Here is a 14,336-nt window from a genome sequence, read left to right as displayed (position 1 = left end):
ATAAGTTGAATGTTTGGAAAGATCTTCCTCACTGTTCATCCCTTGCAAACAATCTGCAAAAATATTTTTTACTGTGATGTGAGGATTACTGCGATGATATCAATCGACTTAGATTTTTGATCAAACAATAATGATTTTTTTTTTCGTCTGAAATGAGCAGCAAATCTATTTCATGTTTTCTGTTTAAACATTTGGATATTTTCAAAGGGTAAATGGATTTACTTTCGTAACCGAAAACATTCACGCTGATTTCTGGATTGTCTTTTTCAAATTTTTTGATTTGATCGAGTTTGACTGGAAATTCAATCCCTTCCAATTCAACTCTTTCGATTTTTTAATCAAGTCTTTGTCAATTCTTTCACCGTGTTTTTCCTTCATGTTCAAAAACCTTGAGACGCACCATTTAAAACATTAGCGAGCAAAAAAGTAATCATCAACATGTCTTCGTTGACCATGTTGATGATTGCTTTTTTGCTCGCTAGAAAATCATTAAGAGGAATGTATGACCTAGCACTGATTGGATTGTAATCAATCAAGTTAATGTCCATTTTCAAGATGTCAGACACTCTGCAATTCGAGCCCATTTTGTTGTAATTGGTCATATTTTCCAAAATTTCATCTTTCGCTGTTTCGTAAAATTCTCCCAAATCCGTCGACTCCAAAATAATTCCAGATTTTGACGAAAAAGGGACAGTTCGAGACACTTCCTCTCCAGTCATAATGCTCACACTCGTCATCTCGCAAATTAAAACAATGTTCGCTTTTTTATTATTTTTTTCTTGAAGAATTTTTATCGCACCGTCTTTTGCCGAGTCTAAAAAGGCAGAAATGTCATGATGATTTCCTTCGACCAAGGACCTATAAGAGATGGACGTGCAGCCTATTGTTTTACATCAAAGAGGCCGCAAAAATCAGCGAGCCATGCGAGTTTCCGACAAACTCTAAATTTTCACCCGTCAACAAAAAAAACTACAAGAATGGCTGCCCACAGTTTTAAAACAGAAACTCTGATCACGTGTTATAAGTTTAAACTTTTATAACATTTGTTTAATAAGACTGCTCAGGATAAAGTATCTACTTCACGCGTTGACAAATTACTAAACAAATTATACCAAGGTAAAGGAAAAAAGTTGTCGGCACGAACAGATTTTCATCATTTTTTTAAGATAAACATTTGTAAATTTGGGAACTTTTTTCGTGTAAACAAAGTTCCGTCAATAATAAAATAGAACTGTAAGGATAATTTTAAAATGGCTAAAAAAAGTATAGCAAAATATAAAAATGCTTAAATAAAATTTTTTGTCAAGGTCTGGTTTCATTCAACTCCTTGGTGCTTCATTCACCAGGCTTAATTTTGTGTTTTTTTTTAGTATTTTTTCTGATATGTCGCCATTTTTTGCCTCTACTACTCTATGAGCTCCATAATATATATTCCACAATGCATTATTTTTTTAAATGTGTATTATCTAATAGGCTTTTTTATAATTCATTTGATAAACCCAAACCTTTTAAAAAGTAGTTAAAATTTATAATTATCTCGCAAAATGCGGCCAGATATTTCATGTTTTCTTTTTTCACATTTCATATATTATTTCATTTATCATAAAAAGCACATCATAACCCATTAACTTTTGTCAAATAAAACTTTGTTTATATATAGCTGGTAAATCATATAATGTTAATATTAAATACTTAGTTATTCTTGCGGTTTGCCATAAATTGGCTTTGCTAAATTTTTTAAAACTGACAAATTATTTTTTTCTTAAATGTATTTACTTTCATTTTATGTATAAGTTATTTATCCTTAGCTGTATATATTTCTGTTGTTAAACATAAATATAGAAAATTCTATAATATTCATAAACTAGAAGTCTACAGCAATATAGTATATGGAGTAGTTCCCTGGACATGAAACCATTGTGCTCTAGGTAGCTACAAAACTTATTGATATTTTGTATTATTTATTATATCTCTAGTTATACATGTACTAAAGTAGTTAAGTAATTGATCTCAATTTCTATATTATCATTGAGAATATCTAGCTATATAAAATTAAGCTTAAAACCTGATTCTATTGCTGTTATCTTTATTAAGTAAAAGGAAGTTGATGTGACTGGTTAGACGAGACCAAAAATTTTTGACGAATCCGACAGACTTTAATATAATTTAATTTCTATTGTTTAAAACAAAAGATTTGTAACAATACGCAAAGAGCATGGCTCGCAAAAATAACAATAGGTTGCACGTCCATCTCTTATAGGTCCATGCTTCGACTTGATGCGAAAATTGTTTGGCAACATGTCTTAACGCGTGATCGGTCAATTGAAAATGAATTTGCGGTTTACCGAACACGAGCGATTTGAGACAATATTCTTTTTTTTAATTCTCTTTTTGTATTTTTTAATCTTTTTTTCACGACATCTGGAACGTACGGATCAATAGACTCAAGCATGCTGTTAAAGCCGTTTGCAACAGCATTTCTTACACCGTCGTCAATCTTGAAAACAGTTCAGGAGTTAACGCAGGAGACGAATCTGGAACAGGAGCGTCAATGAGGTGACGCGATGGCTCTGGAACAGATCTCGTCGTGATGACAGGCTTTTGCAAATGGGTTGGTTTAGGAGCAAGAGCTGGTTTCCACACAATAGATTGACTTGATGCGATGACAGGTCTAGGTGGAATTGTTGACGGTTTCGGAGCGATGACAGGTTTTTGAACAATTTGACGCGGCGCGATGACAGGGCGCGTTGCAGGAACCGGTTTATGAACGACCCATGAAAGTATGCTCCTTTGAGATGATGAGGCTTTTAATTCTTTCACAAGATCAGCCTTTTGCATCTTTGAATAATTTTTTATTTTTTGGACTTCGGTGATTTCTCGCAATTTTTTTAACGTTTCGTTTACCATTTTTATTATGCCAAGAAAATTATTTAACTCAAAATCAATTTTTTTCATTTTATTATATCAAGAAATGTTTTTAAATTTTTCATGTTAAAAAAATTTTCGGACTTTGCCATTTTTTTCAAGTTTTTTGGACTTTGTCGTTTTTGCGGTTTTCCAGTTTTTCAGAATTTAAAATTTCAATCTTGATTCCATTGTCCACTTTTCCATCTCGTCGCTCCAAATATATCCATCCGTGCCCCGTCTTTTTCATCGCTTTGTAAAGGGATTCGTATTCAACAACCTCCCCAGTGTCAATGTTGGTTGTTTTCACAGTCACAGGTTTTTTTCGAATTAAACCAAGTCTCTCGTATTTTGGGTCGATCGGTTTTTTCAGCTTTTCTTGTTTTACTATTTCCGTTTTCACTTTTTCCGTTTACACTTCTTTTTTTGGTCGACCTACAGGTCTGTCTTCTTTTGCACCTTCCAAAAGCAAATCTTTGCTGATCAGATTATTCTCAACAGCAATCATCATCAAAGTCAACAAATTGTTTGAAGTTTTTGTGACTCCATTTTCTCTCAGCAATTTTTTCAAATAACTTTTTGTGAATCTCATGTTTTTATTTTAAAAAGAAAAAAATTTTGTTTATTTCATTTTTGTCAAGATTTTTTCTTAAAGAATCTAATAAACAGCATTCATGTTTTTTCCGTCTGAAACAAATTTAATCATTTTGTCGGAAATGATCACTGCAAATATAGAGGTGTTATTTGGCGTTGCTGTTCCAAATTTAAGGTTTACAACCAATTCGGCCGTTTCAGAAACAACTCTTTCTTTTTGCTTGCTGATATCGACAAAGAACAATGGATACAAATTTTTATATTCAAGCAGAGACAAACCAGATTGACAAACAAGTTCGTTTGTGCCGTAATATTTTTCATCAAAAGAGAACAGAATGAGCCATGAAAATCAGAATGAGCCATGAAAATATTTTTTTTCTCCAAAATTCAAGTCTTAATTGTAATTTGGATACTTTATTCCATTAACGGTCACGTAAAAATTGTTGACATCATAATAAACGAATACGGATGGATTTGCGGTTTGACTGGAAGGTCTGTTTGTCTGAAGTCCGAATACTATATATCTAGGAACGCTTTTGTCTGTGATTCTTCCGAGAATCCATGTAAATTCTGTAAAACCAGCTGGAATGATTTGTCTTTCTACTTTGTTTGCCTTATATGCCACTGGAACAGAAATTTTCTTCGCCATGAAATACATAAATTCGGCTTTCTTCAAAATATCTAATTCAAATCTCGGCATAAAAAGTCTGAATTTTTTAAGGTCGATCATTCCAGCAGCAATAGTTTCAACTCTATAAATGGCATCGTCATATTCTAAAGGTGATGGTATGTCTGAATCCATAAACAACTTTGTCATAAGTTTCACAAAAATCAAAAATGTATTTTAAAGGTATCCTGAACGAAAAAGATCCAATGGATGTGGTGTCTGCGAACATGTGGTCTCGTCTGACGTTGAATCCTGTGGTTCCAGTTGCGTTTGAAGTATCTTTGTACCACATTTGCTTCAAACCATCTGCAAGCTGAAAACCATAAGGGTATTTTAACAATCCAAGCATGGTTGTTCCTTGACCTGGATACATGACTCTTTCCACTTGTTGTCCTGATAAGTCATAAGTGACGTCGTTGAACAAATATATTATGGCGTTGTTCACCAAGGCAATGTTGTCTGTTGCTGTGTAAGCAGTTTCTTCAGCTTTTTTCAGAACTCCTTCAACGAGGATGTAAGCCTCTGACGGAAGTGTCTGCACAGACTGGCAATCAATCTCAAAAGTGATCGATCCTGAAATATTTAAATCGAGATTTGGTGTCATAATCTGGCATTTCGTCAACTCTTAATCTGTCGGTGTTTATCATTTTTTTAAATACGGAAAAAAAATTTATATCATTTTGATCCTTGAAAAATTCACGCAATCAAAAGTCCACTCCCCATTTTAACGAGATCTTGAATTCTGGCTGCATTCTTTTTCGTCATTTTCCTTTTTACTTGAATGGACAAACCAAACAATTTTTTATGCAGGTCCTCCATCGGATTAATAGAAGCATACTGGTCTACCTTTGCCGTTTCGTTCACAATCGTACTGACCTATTGGTTTGGATCGACTTGTATTCTTCATTATTAATTTCCCCTTGTCTCAACAACTCATCGCAAATCGCCACAGCCTCGTTTCTCGATGCGACATTTCCAGCATGACCTGCGGCGATGCTCAAGTTGAGTCTTTGCACAAACGCATTTGGATCGCATGAAAGTATGATAACTCAGTGACCTTTTTTTCCTCTCATTTTAATTTTATTTCTATCCCAAATGGGTGCAATGATTGTAACATATTTTTCACTTCTCGAAGCTTTTGGTCTGTTCGGATTTGTATCAGATTCAATCGCCTGAGTGCTAATAAGAATTTTTTCATAATTTTCTAAGTCCTCTTTTGTGTATATGTTTTTATCAGGTTTGGATCTTGAAATAAGCTCCCAAAGACCTTTTGTTCCCGTATACTTTTCTCCACCAACAATGACATCGTTTTTATCGATGACAATTTGTTCTTTTCCAATGTACATTTTACCACCTTCTCCTGCGTGAATTCCAAACACTCTGTCTGAAGCAAATTGTTTGGATGCGTATTTGGATAAATACTCCAAAGCAGTATTTCCAACAATCATTCTTTCAGGGGGCTTTTCAGCATTCATTATTTTAGGAGTCTCTAAACATTTAAAAGACGTCTCGGTTTCTGGATAAGTTAAAGCCAGTGGATTGTTGTCAACCACTCTGTAAGAAATGCTCTTCAGCTCGTTTTTCACCTTTTCATTGCTCTCTATCAGAGGCTTAAAAAACTTGCTCAAATCAGTCTGATAATTTGTATCTGAAATGTTGTTGTTAATGCTCTCATTGTAAAGCTTTTCTCTGTTAGCCATATAATTTTTAACAATCTCGACTCTCTTTTTCGGGTCTTGTATTTTAAAAAAAGACATTTTTAAAATACGTAGAAAAAAAACTTAAACAAAAACACGAACGAGTCTGAGTTTTTGTTTATTTTCTCTTTTTAAACATGTTATTAAACGCTTGAATGGCGTCTTCTCTTCCTTTTTGGATTAGCGACTCTTTGGTCAATTCGTCAATGCTGCTTTTTGCCTTTGTTCGTATCTCCTCTGTCATGGTCTTAAATTTTTGAAGCTCGCTAAGAATTAATTCGTACTCAGAATCGCTAACAAAGCCATCCATGAGCGCTTTTGAAATGTGATCGCTAATGGTGTTCAATTTTGACTCTGAAAGAACTTTTAATTTTTTATGCTTTTCAGCTTTCAGCATTAGTTTTTTGTTCTGTTGATTTCCGAAAATAGATAAAAGCCCCATTCCAATAGCAACACCCTCACACGCAATCGATACTGGAGCGGCTACGATGGTTGACAAAAGTGCAATTCCTGTAATTCCCAAAGCAATTCACACCGTTTCTAATCCATCATCTGTAAAACGAATAATCTTTCCAGCTCGATGGTACTTTTTGCTGAGATCCATTCTCTCTGTCTTTTCATCCTCCATTTCTTTTTGGATTTCGCTTATTATTTGAAGCCGATAAATGTATCCTTCATCAGATGGTGCTGTTGGAAGAGTTGGATAAATTTTATTTTTGTTTTTTATTATTTCCATCTTTTTAACAAACTAACTATTTTTTTAATTCGAATCGATGTGATTAATTTTACAAAGTTTTTCTCCTTTTTTAAAGGTTACGTCACGTGAACTGTAATTGTGTATGGTCATGGTGATTTCATCCACAGACTCTGAAAAAATAACATCGTTTTTGTAATAATCCAACTGATCATTTATTTTGTTCATCAAAGTGACAACAGCAATACCACTTTCTAATTTTAGACCGATAGACAACGATATTTGTGTGTGTGATAAATAACCAATTTTAATGTCTTGTTGAGCAAAAATCTCATGCTGCCCGTTGATGTTAAAATAGGTTGGATGACTTAATTTTTTATTGGTCACAATAATGTTTTTCGGATTTTTTCGTTCCAACTCTTTAATTCTTTCCTCCAAATAATCCAAATGCAATTTCAAACTTTGGTCTTCTACTGAGTCAATGTTTTTATACAACTTATGAGGGGCGTGCATTTTTTTATATGAAAAGAAAACTTTTTAAATCATTTTATTTTCATGAATTTTACGTGATTTCACAACTCATCATCAGATTCCACTTCTCCCAAATCCAAATCATCACCCATGATGCTTTGAAAAGAAGGCACATTTTTTATGATTACAACTTCTGAAAGTTTAACCTGAATGGACTCGATCTGTACTCCGATAAAAGCACCTTCAATTTTCAAAGAGGCGATTTTCTTTCACGAGCATTTTATTTTCATTAACGCACTTTTCTTCTTTTGCTTTCTTTTTGAAAAACAAAGAAGTCACTTCAATGTTTTTTTCGTTTTTCTTTGTTAACAACTTTCCAAAAAAAAAAGGGAGCTGCGTTTGGATTTTCAGATTTGTTTTTCAAAATGGACAAATCTTCCGTCATGATTTTTTTTGCTCTTCCTCCTTTTTTCAAAGTGGGCATCATTTCCTTGACTTGTTTTCGAAGAAATTTTGATATTTTTTCATTCACCTCGATGAACTTTCTTTCTTTTCTTCGTTCATTCCATTTTTTTCGTTAAAAGCAAGAAAGGACATGGAATAACCATTCAGTTCTTTCGTTTCAAAACTGCAACTTTCAAACACACCTAGAAAAAACAAAACTGGAGTTCTCAAAACAACAGGACCTTTTCCATAGGGGTAATCATAAAACAGCGGAATCTTTTGGTACTGAATTAGTTTGGTTGCTGAATAAATTTCACCAATCGATAATTTACTCTCATCAAAATTTCCAATCGTAACAAAATTCATCTTTTTATAAAGAAAAGAAAATTATTTATATCATTTTTTCAAACGTATCAATACTTTATGATCCACCCAGGAGTTGAACGAGTCTGGATATCCTTGCCATTTAACTAATGATTTGCTCTTTGTTTTTCGAATTATTTTTTCAATTCTAAATATCTCTTGATTTGTCTTTTGCATTTCCTGCTTGTAAAAAGTGCCTTTAATTTCTTCACCGTTGGCGTCGGTGACTTTGTACGTGGGCTGATCCGTGTACTGAATTTTTGACACTGTGAAAATCTCCTCAGTCCATCTCGGCGTGTACCCTTTTTCAAAATTGGGCTTCTTTTTTGTGATCCTCACTTTGTCACCCATTGAAAATTTCGGTTTTGGTCTTTCTGTTTGCACCTTTCCATTCAGGTTCATCCAGACCTTATTTTTATTCTTTTCATCGCTGGCTTCAACTGGAGTCATTTTGATAGAAGAGTGCTTTGTATTGCTGTAATTTTTCACCATTTCATCTAAAACGTCAATGAATTTATTAGTGTTGTTAGCTGAAAAGTATTTAAACATTTTCTCTTTCATCGTTCTGTTCCATCGTTCAACGACGCAACTTTTTTCTTCGTTTTCAGTGGAATACAATTGCATGCCCAACGCTTTCACGTGTTTGTTATAAAAATCTTTTCCTTTGTCCGCCCACATTTTGATGCACTTTCTTTTTTTAAAGATTTTACTGAAAGCTTCAGACACATCAAGAACCGTTTTGCTTTTTAAAGGAACGATCCATCCATCCTTTGAAAAAATGTCAATGACCATGAGCAAATATTTTACTCCGTTGTTGAATTTTGAAAAAGAGCGCATGTCGACCAAATCTGCAGCCCATATTTCATCGACGTCATTCACAAACACTTTTCATTTTTTGAAATGATGAATCACTGGTTTGTGAAGCTCCTCTGCAAGCTGATCCGTCCATTTCAGACGACTCTCGGGAATTTTTTTTTTTCGCGATACCCAGTCCGAATTTGGCTTTGGCTTTGATGATAGGAGTAATGAGTTTTCTTTCGTTAATTTCTTTTTGAGTGGGGTTTGGAATGGAGTTCATTTCTTCAAGCATCATTTGATCTGCCAAATTTCTGTTTTGTATGTCGTTGAAATATTTATAAGCCAAATCGTGATGGTATGCTGCGTTGTCCACTCTGTCCACAGGTTTGCTCCACTCCTGATACATGTCGGTAGAAGTTAGCCTTTTCTCTAAGTTTGTGCTAGGCCCTGCAAAATTTCTCCTGGGAATTTTGCCCAAGGGAGTTTAATTTTTTTTGAAAATTTGTTGATCGATTCAACCAAGTCTCCCCCTTTTTGAAATGATTCATGCGAAGGAACAAACTTGCTTTTTGTCGTTCCGCAAGCGTCACAAGTTCCTTTGATCATATTTCTGTTGTTTTTTGAGACTTTGTTTCTTAAATGGATCGTTTCTGTTTTCTCTTTACATTTCACGCAGTACATTTTTTATTTAAAAAATTTTTTTAAAATAAAAATGGAAGTTTCTGATTTGTCATGGAATATTGGAAAGAGCAAAAGAAACAAAAACAAGCTTCTGTCGAGAAGCATTCGAGGAATAATCGTCGGAAAGTCAGGTTGTGGAAAAACAACTTTGCTTCTGAATTTGCTGTTAAGACCTGGATGGTTGGATTACAACCATTTACAAGTTTTTGGAAAATCTCTTTTCCAACCAGAGTACAAAATACTAAAAAGTTCGTTCGTGAGGAATTTACCAAAAGAGGTTATTCTCGATTTGTTCAAGGTACAAAACGATATCAAAAAATTGAATTTAAACCCTGAATGTCTTATTAATGACCTTTCAAAAAATTATAATAACAAAGAGAACATGGAGTGTCAGTTTTTCGAAACAGCTGACGATGTGCCTGAACCTGAAGATCTCGGTTCAACCAAAAACAACTTGATGATCTTTGACGATTTGCAATTAACCAAACAAAACAAGTGCGAAAAATATTACATCCAAGGAAGACATTCCAACGTGGACTGCTTTTACATGGCTCAAAATTATTTCATGCTCCACAGACAAACCATCAGAGAAAACACCAATTTTATTTGTCTATTTCCTCAAGATTCAAAAAATGTAGACCACATTTATCTAGACCACGTTTCGAGCGACATGGGAAAAGAAGAGCTTAAAAAGTTTTGCAGACTTTGCTGGTCTGAGCCTCACGGATTTGTGGTTATTGATTTGTCATCAAAAAAGTACAATGGAAAATATCGAAGCGGATTTGATAATTTTTATTTTCCAAAAGAGACAATTTAAAAAAAAGGCGCGTTTTAAAAATCTCAAGCATAATCAACGACGTGGATGGAAATGACAACGTAATCATAACAAATTTTTGGACAAAATCTTTTTTGAAAAAGGAAAAAGTCACGAAATGGCTTTTCTCGGTCTAGAAACGTACAACAGCTTTCCAAACATCACCAGCAAAAACAACTCTTTCAGGTACAACATGAACAACGGAGCCAATTGGGAAAACATCGCCATTCCAGAAGGGAGTTACGACATCATCAACTTTAACAATTACTTGCAAAAGTCCGTCTCAAACACAATAAAAAGTTACGCATCTCAAAGTGCAAGTTACGTCACTTCAAATAAATCAGCTACTCCCCTGAAAACATCAAAATCGGATCCAATTCCAACACTTTAAAATCAACCATTAAACTTGGTTTGAATTATTTGATGGACTTGAACGTGGAAAACAGCATCGCGTCAGTTTTGGGATTCACAAAAACACAGTTGGATTCCAATTCTGAATACGAGTCCGACGACATTGTTAGAATTTCAAGCGTCAACACAATCAGAATCGTCAACAACGTCATCGGGTCGGCATACATCAATGGTTCCCAATTAAATTGCATTTACTCCTTTTACCCAGATGTGGGTCCAGGTTTTAAAATCATCGAAAGACCCACTCATTTGGTGTATATACCTGTCAAAGTGCCCGAATGATCACTCGCATCATCGATCAAAATGGAAATTTAATCGACTTTCGAGGGGAAGACATCACGATACGATATCACATTCGAGAAGTGAAATAATTTTTCCAACGTTAAAAAAATGAGCAGATATATCAGTGTCAAACTAAATGTCTCAGGGACAAGCCGACAAAATAAAAAAATCAATGATGGAAGGCAAGCCAGTGAGCATCAAGGCCTGTCGACTCGCGTAAAAACATGTAATTTTTTTGCCGAGGATTGTGGGATGCCCGGGTAGAATAACAAATCATAAACAAATAACAAACAATTTTTTGATTAAAGATGCTTTTTGTTTTGAATGTTCTAAGTGATCGATTACTTTCAAATTTTTGTACGTAAAATTTATGAAATAGATTTTCGGTTCGACTTATAAGGAAATTCCCTATTAAAACTGTAAGTACCATTGTTTATAATAATAACAGTAGTATTAAATATTTCTTGAAACTTAATTTGAGGATCATCAAATTGGCTTACTAATGAGTAATCGGTCTGAATTATCTTTTTTGACAATATATATTTTATCATTCAGTAAATTTAAATCAAAATATGTATTTAAAAAAAAAGTTACCAGATTCAAACTGACATAATCAAACACAACATCAATAAAACAAAATAAATCACAATTATATATAATGAAAAGGAGTTAACTGATTGTTAAAATTAAAAAATATTGAAGAACTTTAAAAACGTTAGAACTTTAAAAACGTTAGAACTTTAAAACCGTAGAACTTTAAAACCGTTAGAACTTTAAAACCGTTAGAACTTTAAAACCAAAGATTTTTAAAACCATTAGAACTTTAAAACCGAAGAACTTTAAAACCAAAGAACTTAACTATACAACTTCATATAATTTTTACAATTTTTCATACAATATTTTAAAATAGAAATTATTTGTGTAGCAAACGTTTCATCTTTTTATCACTTCTTTTTATCACTTCTTTTATTAAGTCTTCAGTATCAAGCCACTTTTCAATAAATTCCATGAATACTGCTTCCATATGACAAATCAATGATACTAATAACAAATTTGGTGAACAATTTTGACTGTATGTTTGTTTATTGACTTCCAAACCATGTTTACTAGCTATCGTAATATCTACTAATTCATGACAAAGTACTACCTCACACTGTTGGCACAAGCAAACTCTTTTTATTAACAAGTTAGCAAAATCCGTATGTGCTTGTGCAATATTTTTTTTCATAAGAATTGTAACAGGAAATCTGTTCAAAAGATTAATTTTTTTTTTGTCAGCAAAAAATAAACATTCTTCTTTAGTTGTTTTTTTTTGTACATTTTCAAATAAAGAATTAATATCTAATACCACACTAAAATCTGTTTCTGTCAGACAGTTGCTATTAGATTTGCTAGTTTCTACTGACAATAACAATAAAGAATTCTGGTAAGCTGCTCGAAATTGTCTAACTGTTGGTCTGTCATTCCAGCCTCCTTTGCTTCGAATAGTTCCAAAAAAACTTTCTAAACAATCTTGATTAAAGCGAGAAGTGCTAACGCAATGAAATCCTTCTGAGAGAAGCTCCTGACAAAGTTTCAGTATAGTGTTTATTGTAACATCTAACCCCCAATGACTAGCTATCTGGGATTGGGATTTTACATCACAAAACTTCCATTTCTTAATCCATGTTTGTAGTTCCCTTAACAGTAAAATATTATTTCCCTTTGCTGTTATAGCACAACGACCAGGTTTATCTGCATGAAGCTTACTTGAATTCATCAGGTCAAAAAGAGTATCAATTTTATCAACAAATTGGGCAGTCTGTAATACAGTTGGTGGTAAAACATTTGCTGTGACACACAAAGACAATGCTGTAGCAACCTGATGACTAAACACTTGTGTGGCTAGATTAACTTTCATTTTTAGAAATGCTCCAGCATCAAGATGTCTATCAGTCAATTTTGGTGCAAGACGGATAGGGTTGCATTTGTCTACCTCATACAGCATACGAATGTGATGCCATGAGACTATATTACCACCAATATCAATGTTATGTCGCATAAGATTATTACGTACACTTTTAATTAGGTGAGGGGGATCAAAGATAATATGAACTGTATTTTTGAAAGATGGATAGTGAATACAAGATTTCATTTTTGAAAAACCAAGGATTTTAAGTGCTCCAATATTAGTTGATCCTTGATCACACACAATACACCTGACTAACAATCCACAGTCCTGAACTCTTAATATAGCTTCTTGAATAAACTTAGCAAGGTTAACTGTTGAAACAGTTGAATTACTAAAGAAATAAGCAATTGGTTGCTTCCATTTAGTGGCAATACCTCTGATAATAAAAACTAGAGCCTGATTCAGTGGTTTCTTATTTTTTATTCCAAAAACAACATCTGCACTCTTATCATAATCTAAGTGTTGTTTGATTGCCATCTCATCCAATACTAAACTGCAATTACGATCATGTTGATTCATATTATCAACACGTAGTTTTAGTAAAGTGAACAACTTTTGTGAGAATCCAGTTTGCATATCTCCATAAGCTCTTGAAAGAAATAATTTCAAAGTGGTGCTACTCGGTAAAGAAAAAATAGAACTTAAAATTCTGTAAGTTTGTGGGCTATGAAAAAAAAGTCGTAGTCCTTGTAGTTTGTCCGATATTGTCCAACGTCTACCTTTTTTATGTCGGGAACTCATTTTTAATTGACTTGCAAAAAACTTTTGCTGATCATCGGAAAGAAAGTTTCTAGATAAATCTAAGATATGATTAATTGAGACATTACATTTTTTTTGCTTTTTTTTTTCCAATAGTTTTATTTTTTTTGTAAGCCTGCTTATTGTAACACGACATGTACGCAATGAATTTTGCACTTTTTTATACTTAGTAATGTCAACACTTTCTTGATTGTTTTGAATGTTGGGATTTTCAAATATTCTAATATTTTTTTCAATTTGTATTTTTTTAGTTTTAGAAGGCAAAGGACTTCTTTTAGGAGGTGGTTTTCTTTTTCCCCCTATAGATTGTGGTGGATTTGAAACATTAAATATAGTAGGAATGGCATTATAGAGAAGACGTTTTCCCTCGTTGTTTGTTAAATAGTACATCGAACTTTCAAAATGATTACTACACAAACGATAATCTTTGTTCAAAGTTTCGACAGGTTTTCCATCTAAATCTGCTCTTCTACAATTTATAACCCATTTCTTGCACCTGTAGAATAAAAGTAATATCAATAATATGTAATTTTTGTTGCCTAATATATTTGTGTAATGAGTTAATCATTTTAACGTCTATCGTCAAACTTTTATTGTATTACTCCCTATAAAAATTTCGTTGTACAATGTTCAATTTAAAATTGTGCAACGTTCAAAACAAAACTGATAAGATTACAAAAAAAAAAAATACAGAGAATTATTTATTAAGGAATAAAATATTCAATTAGGCACTCCAATTGACTACTTAGTACGTACCTATCTTTGTCTTTTGGAAAACGAAAAAATGAAACACTCTTGTCAGCTAT

The 14,336-nt window shown here is 33.3% G+C and overlaps 2 protein-coding genes across 2 annotated transcripts; one reads left to right on the top strand and one right to left on the bottom strand.

The window, feature by feature from the left end:
• Positions 1 to 3,316: 3,316 nt before the first annotated feature.
• Positions 3,317 to 4,769, bottom strand: LOC149884035 (uncharacterized). The gene is made up of 3 exons (XM_090098674.1): positions 4,410 to 4,769; positions 3,965 to 4,306; positions 3,317 to 3,397 (listed from the first exon to the last, which is right to left on the bottom strand). Exons 1-3 carry the CDS (start codon positions 4,767 to 4,769, stop codon positions 3,317 to 3,319), a joined length of 783 nt encoding a protein of 260 aa, XP_089954800.1.
• Positions 4,770 to 9,126: 4,357 nt separating this feature from the next.
• LOC149884034 (uncharacterized) lies at positions 9,127 to 14,106 on the top strand. The gene is made up of 2 exons (XM_090097336.1): positions 9,127 to 11,239; positions 13,782 to 14,106. The coding sequence occupies exon 1, from the start codon at positions 9,345 to 9,347 to the stop codon at positions 10,128 to 10,130; it is 786 nt and encodes a 261-aa protein (XP_089953462.1). The 5' UTR covers positions 9,127 to 9,344; the 3' UTR covers positions 10,131 to 11,239; positions 13,782 to 14,106.
• Positions 14,107 to 14,336: the final 230 nt, after the last annotated feature.

The sequence above is a fragment of the Hydra viridissima genome, unplaced genomic scaffold (genome assembly GCF_058129835.1).
Source record: "Hydra viridissima isolate aposymbiotic clone 2 unplaced genomic scaffold, HvirCarnegie_v1 scaffold_9, whole genome shotgun sequence".
NCBI classification, from domain to species: Eukaryota; Metazoa; Cnidaria; class Hydrozoa; order Anthoathecata; family Hydridae; genus Hydra; species Hydra viridissima.
This window is presented reverse-complemented; position numbering and strand designations above follow the sequence as displayed.

Bases quoted from the DNA above. Each gene is read 5' to 3' on its own strand.
- LOC149884035 (XM_090098674.1), bottom strand. From the start codon at position 4,769: ATGACACCAAATCTCGATTTAAATATTTCAGGATCGATCACTTTTGAG. The intron at 4,307-4,409 runs GTCAGACGAGAC...CTTATGACAAAG, and splicing joins CTGGAACCACAGGATTCAAC to TTGTTTATGGATTCAGACAT. The intron at 3,398-3,964 runs GTATTCGTTTAT...ATTGCTGTTGAG, and splicing joins GTCAAACCGCAAATCCATCC to AATAATCTGATCAGCAAAGA.
- LOC149884034 (XM_090097336.1), top strand. From the start codon at position 9,345: ATGGAAGTTTCTGATTTGTCATGGAATATTGGAAAGAGCAAAAGAAAC.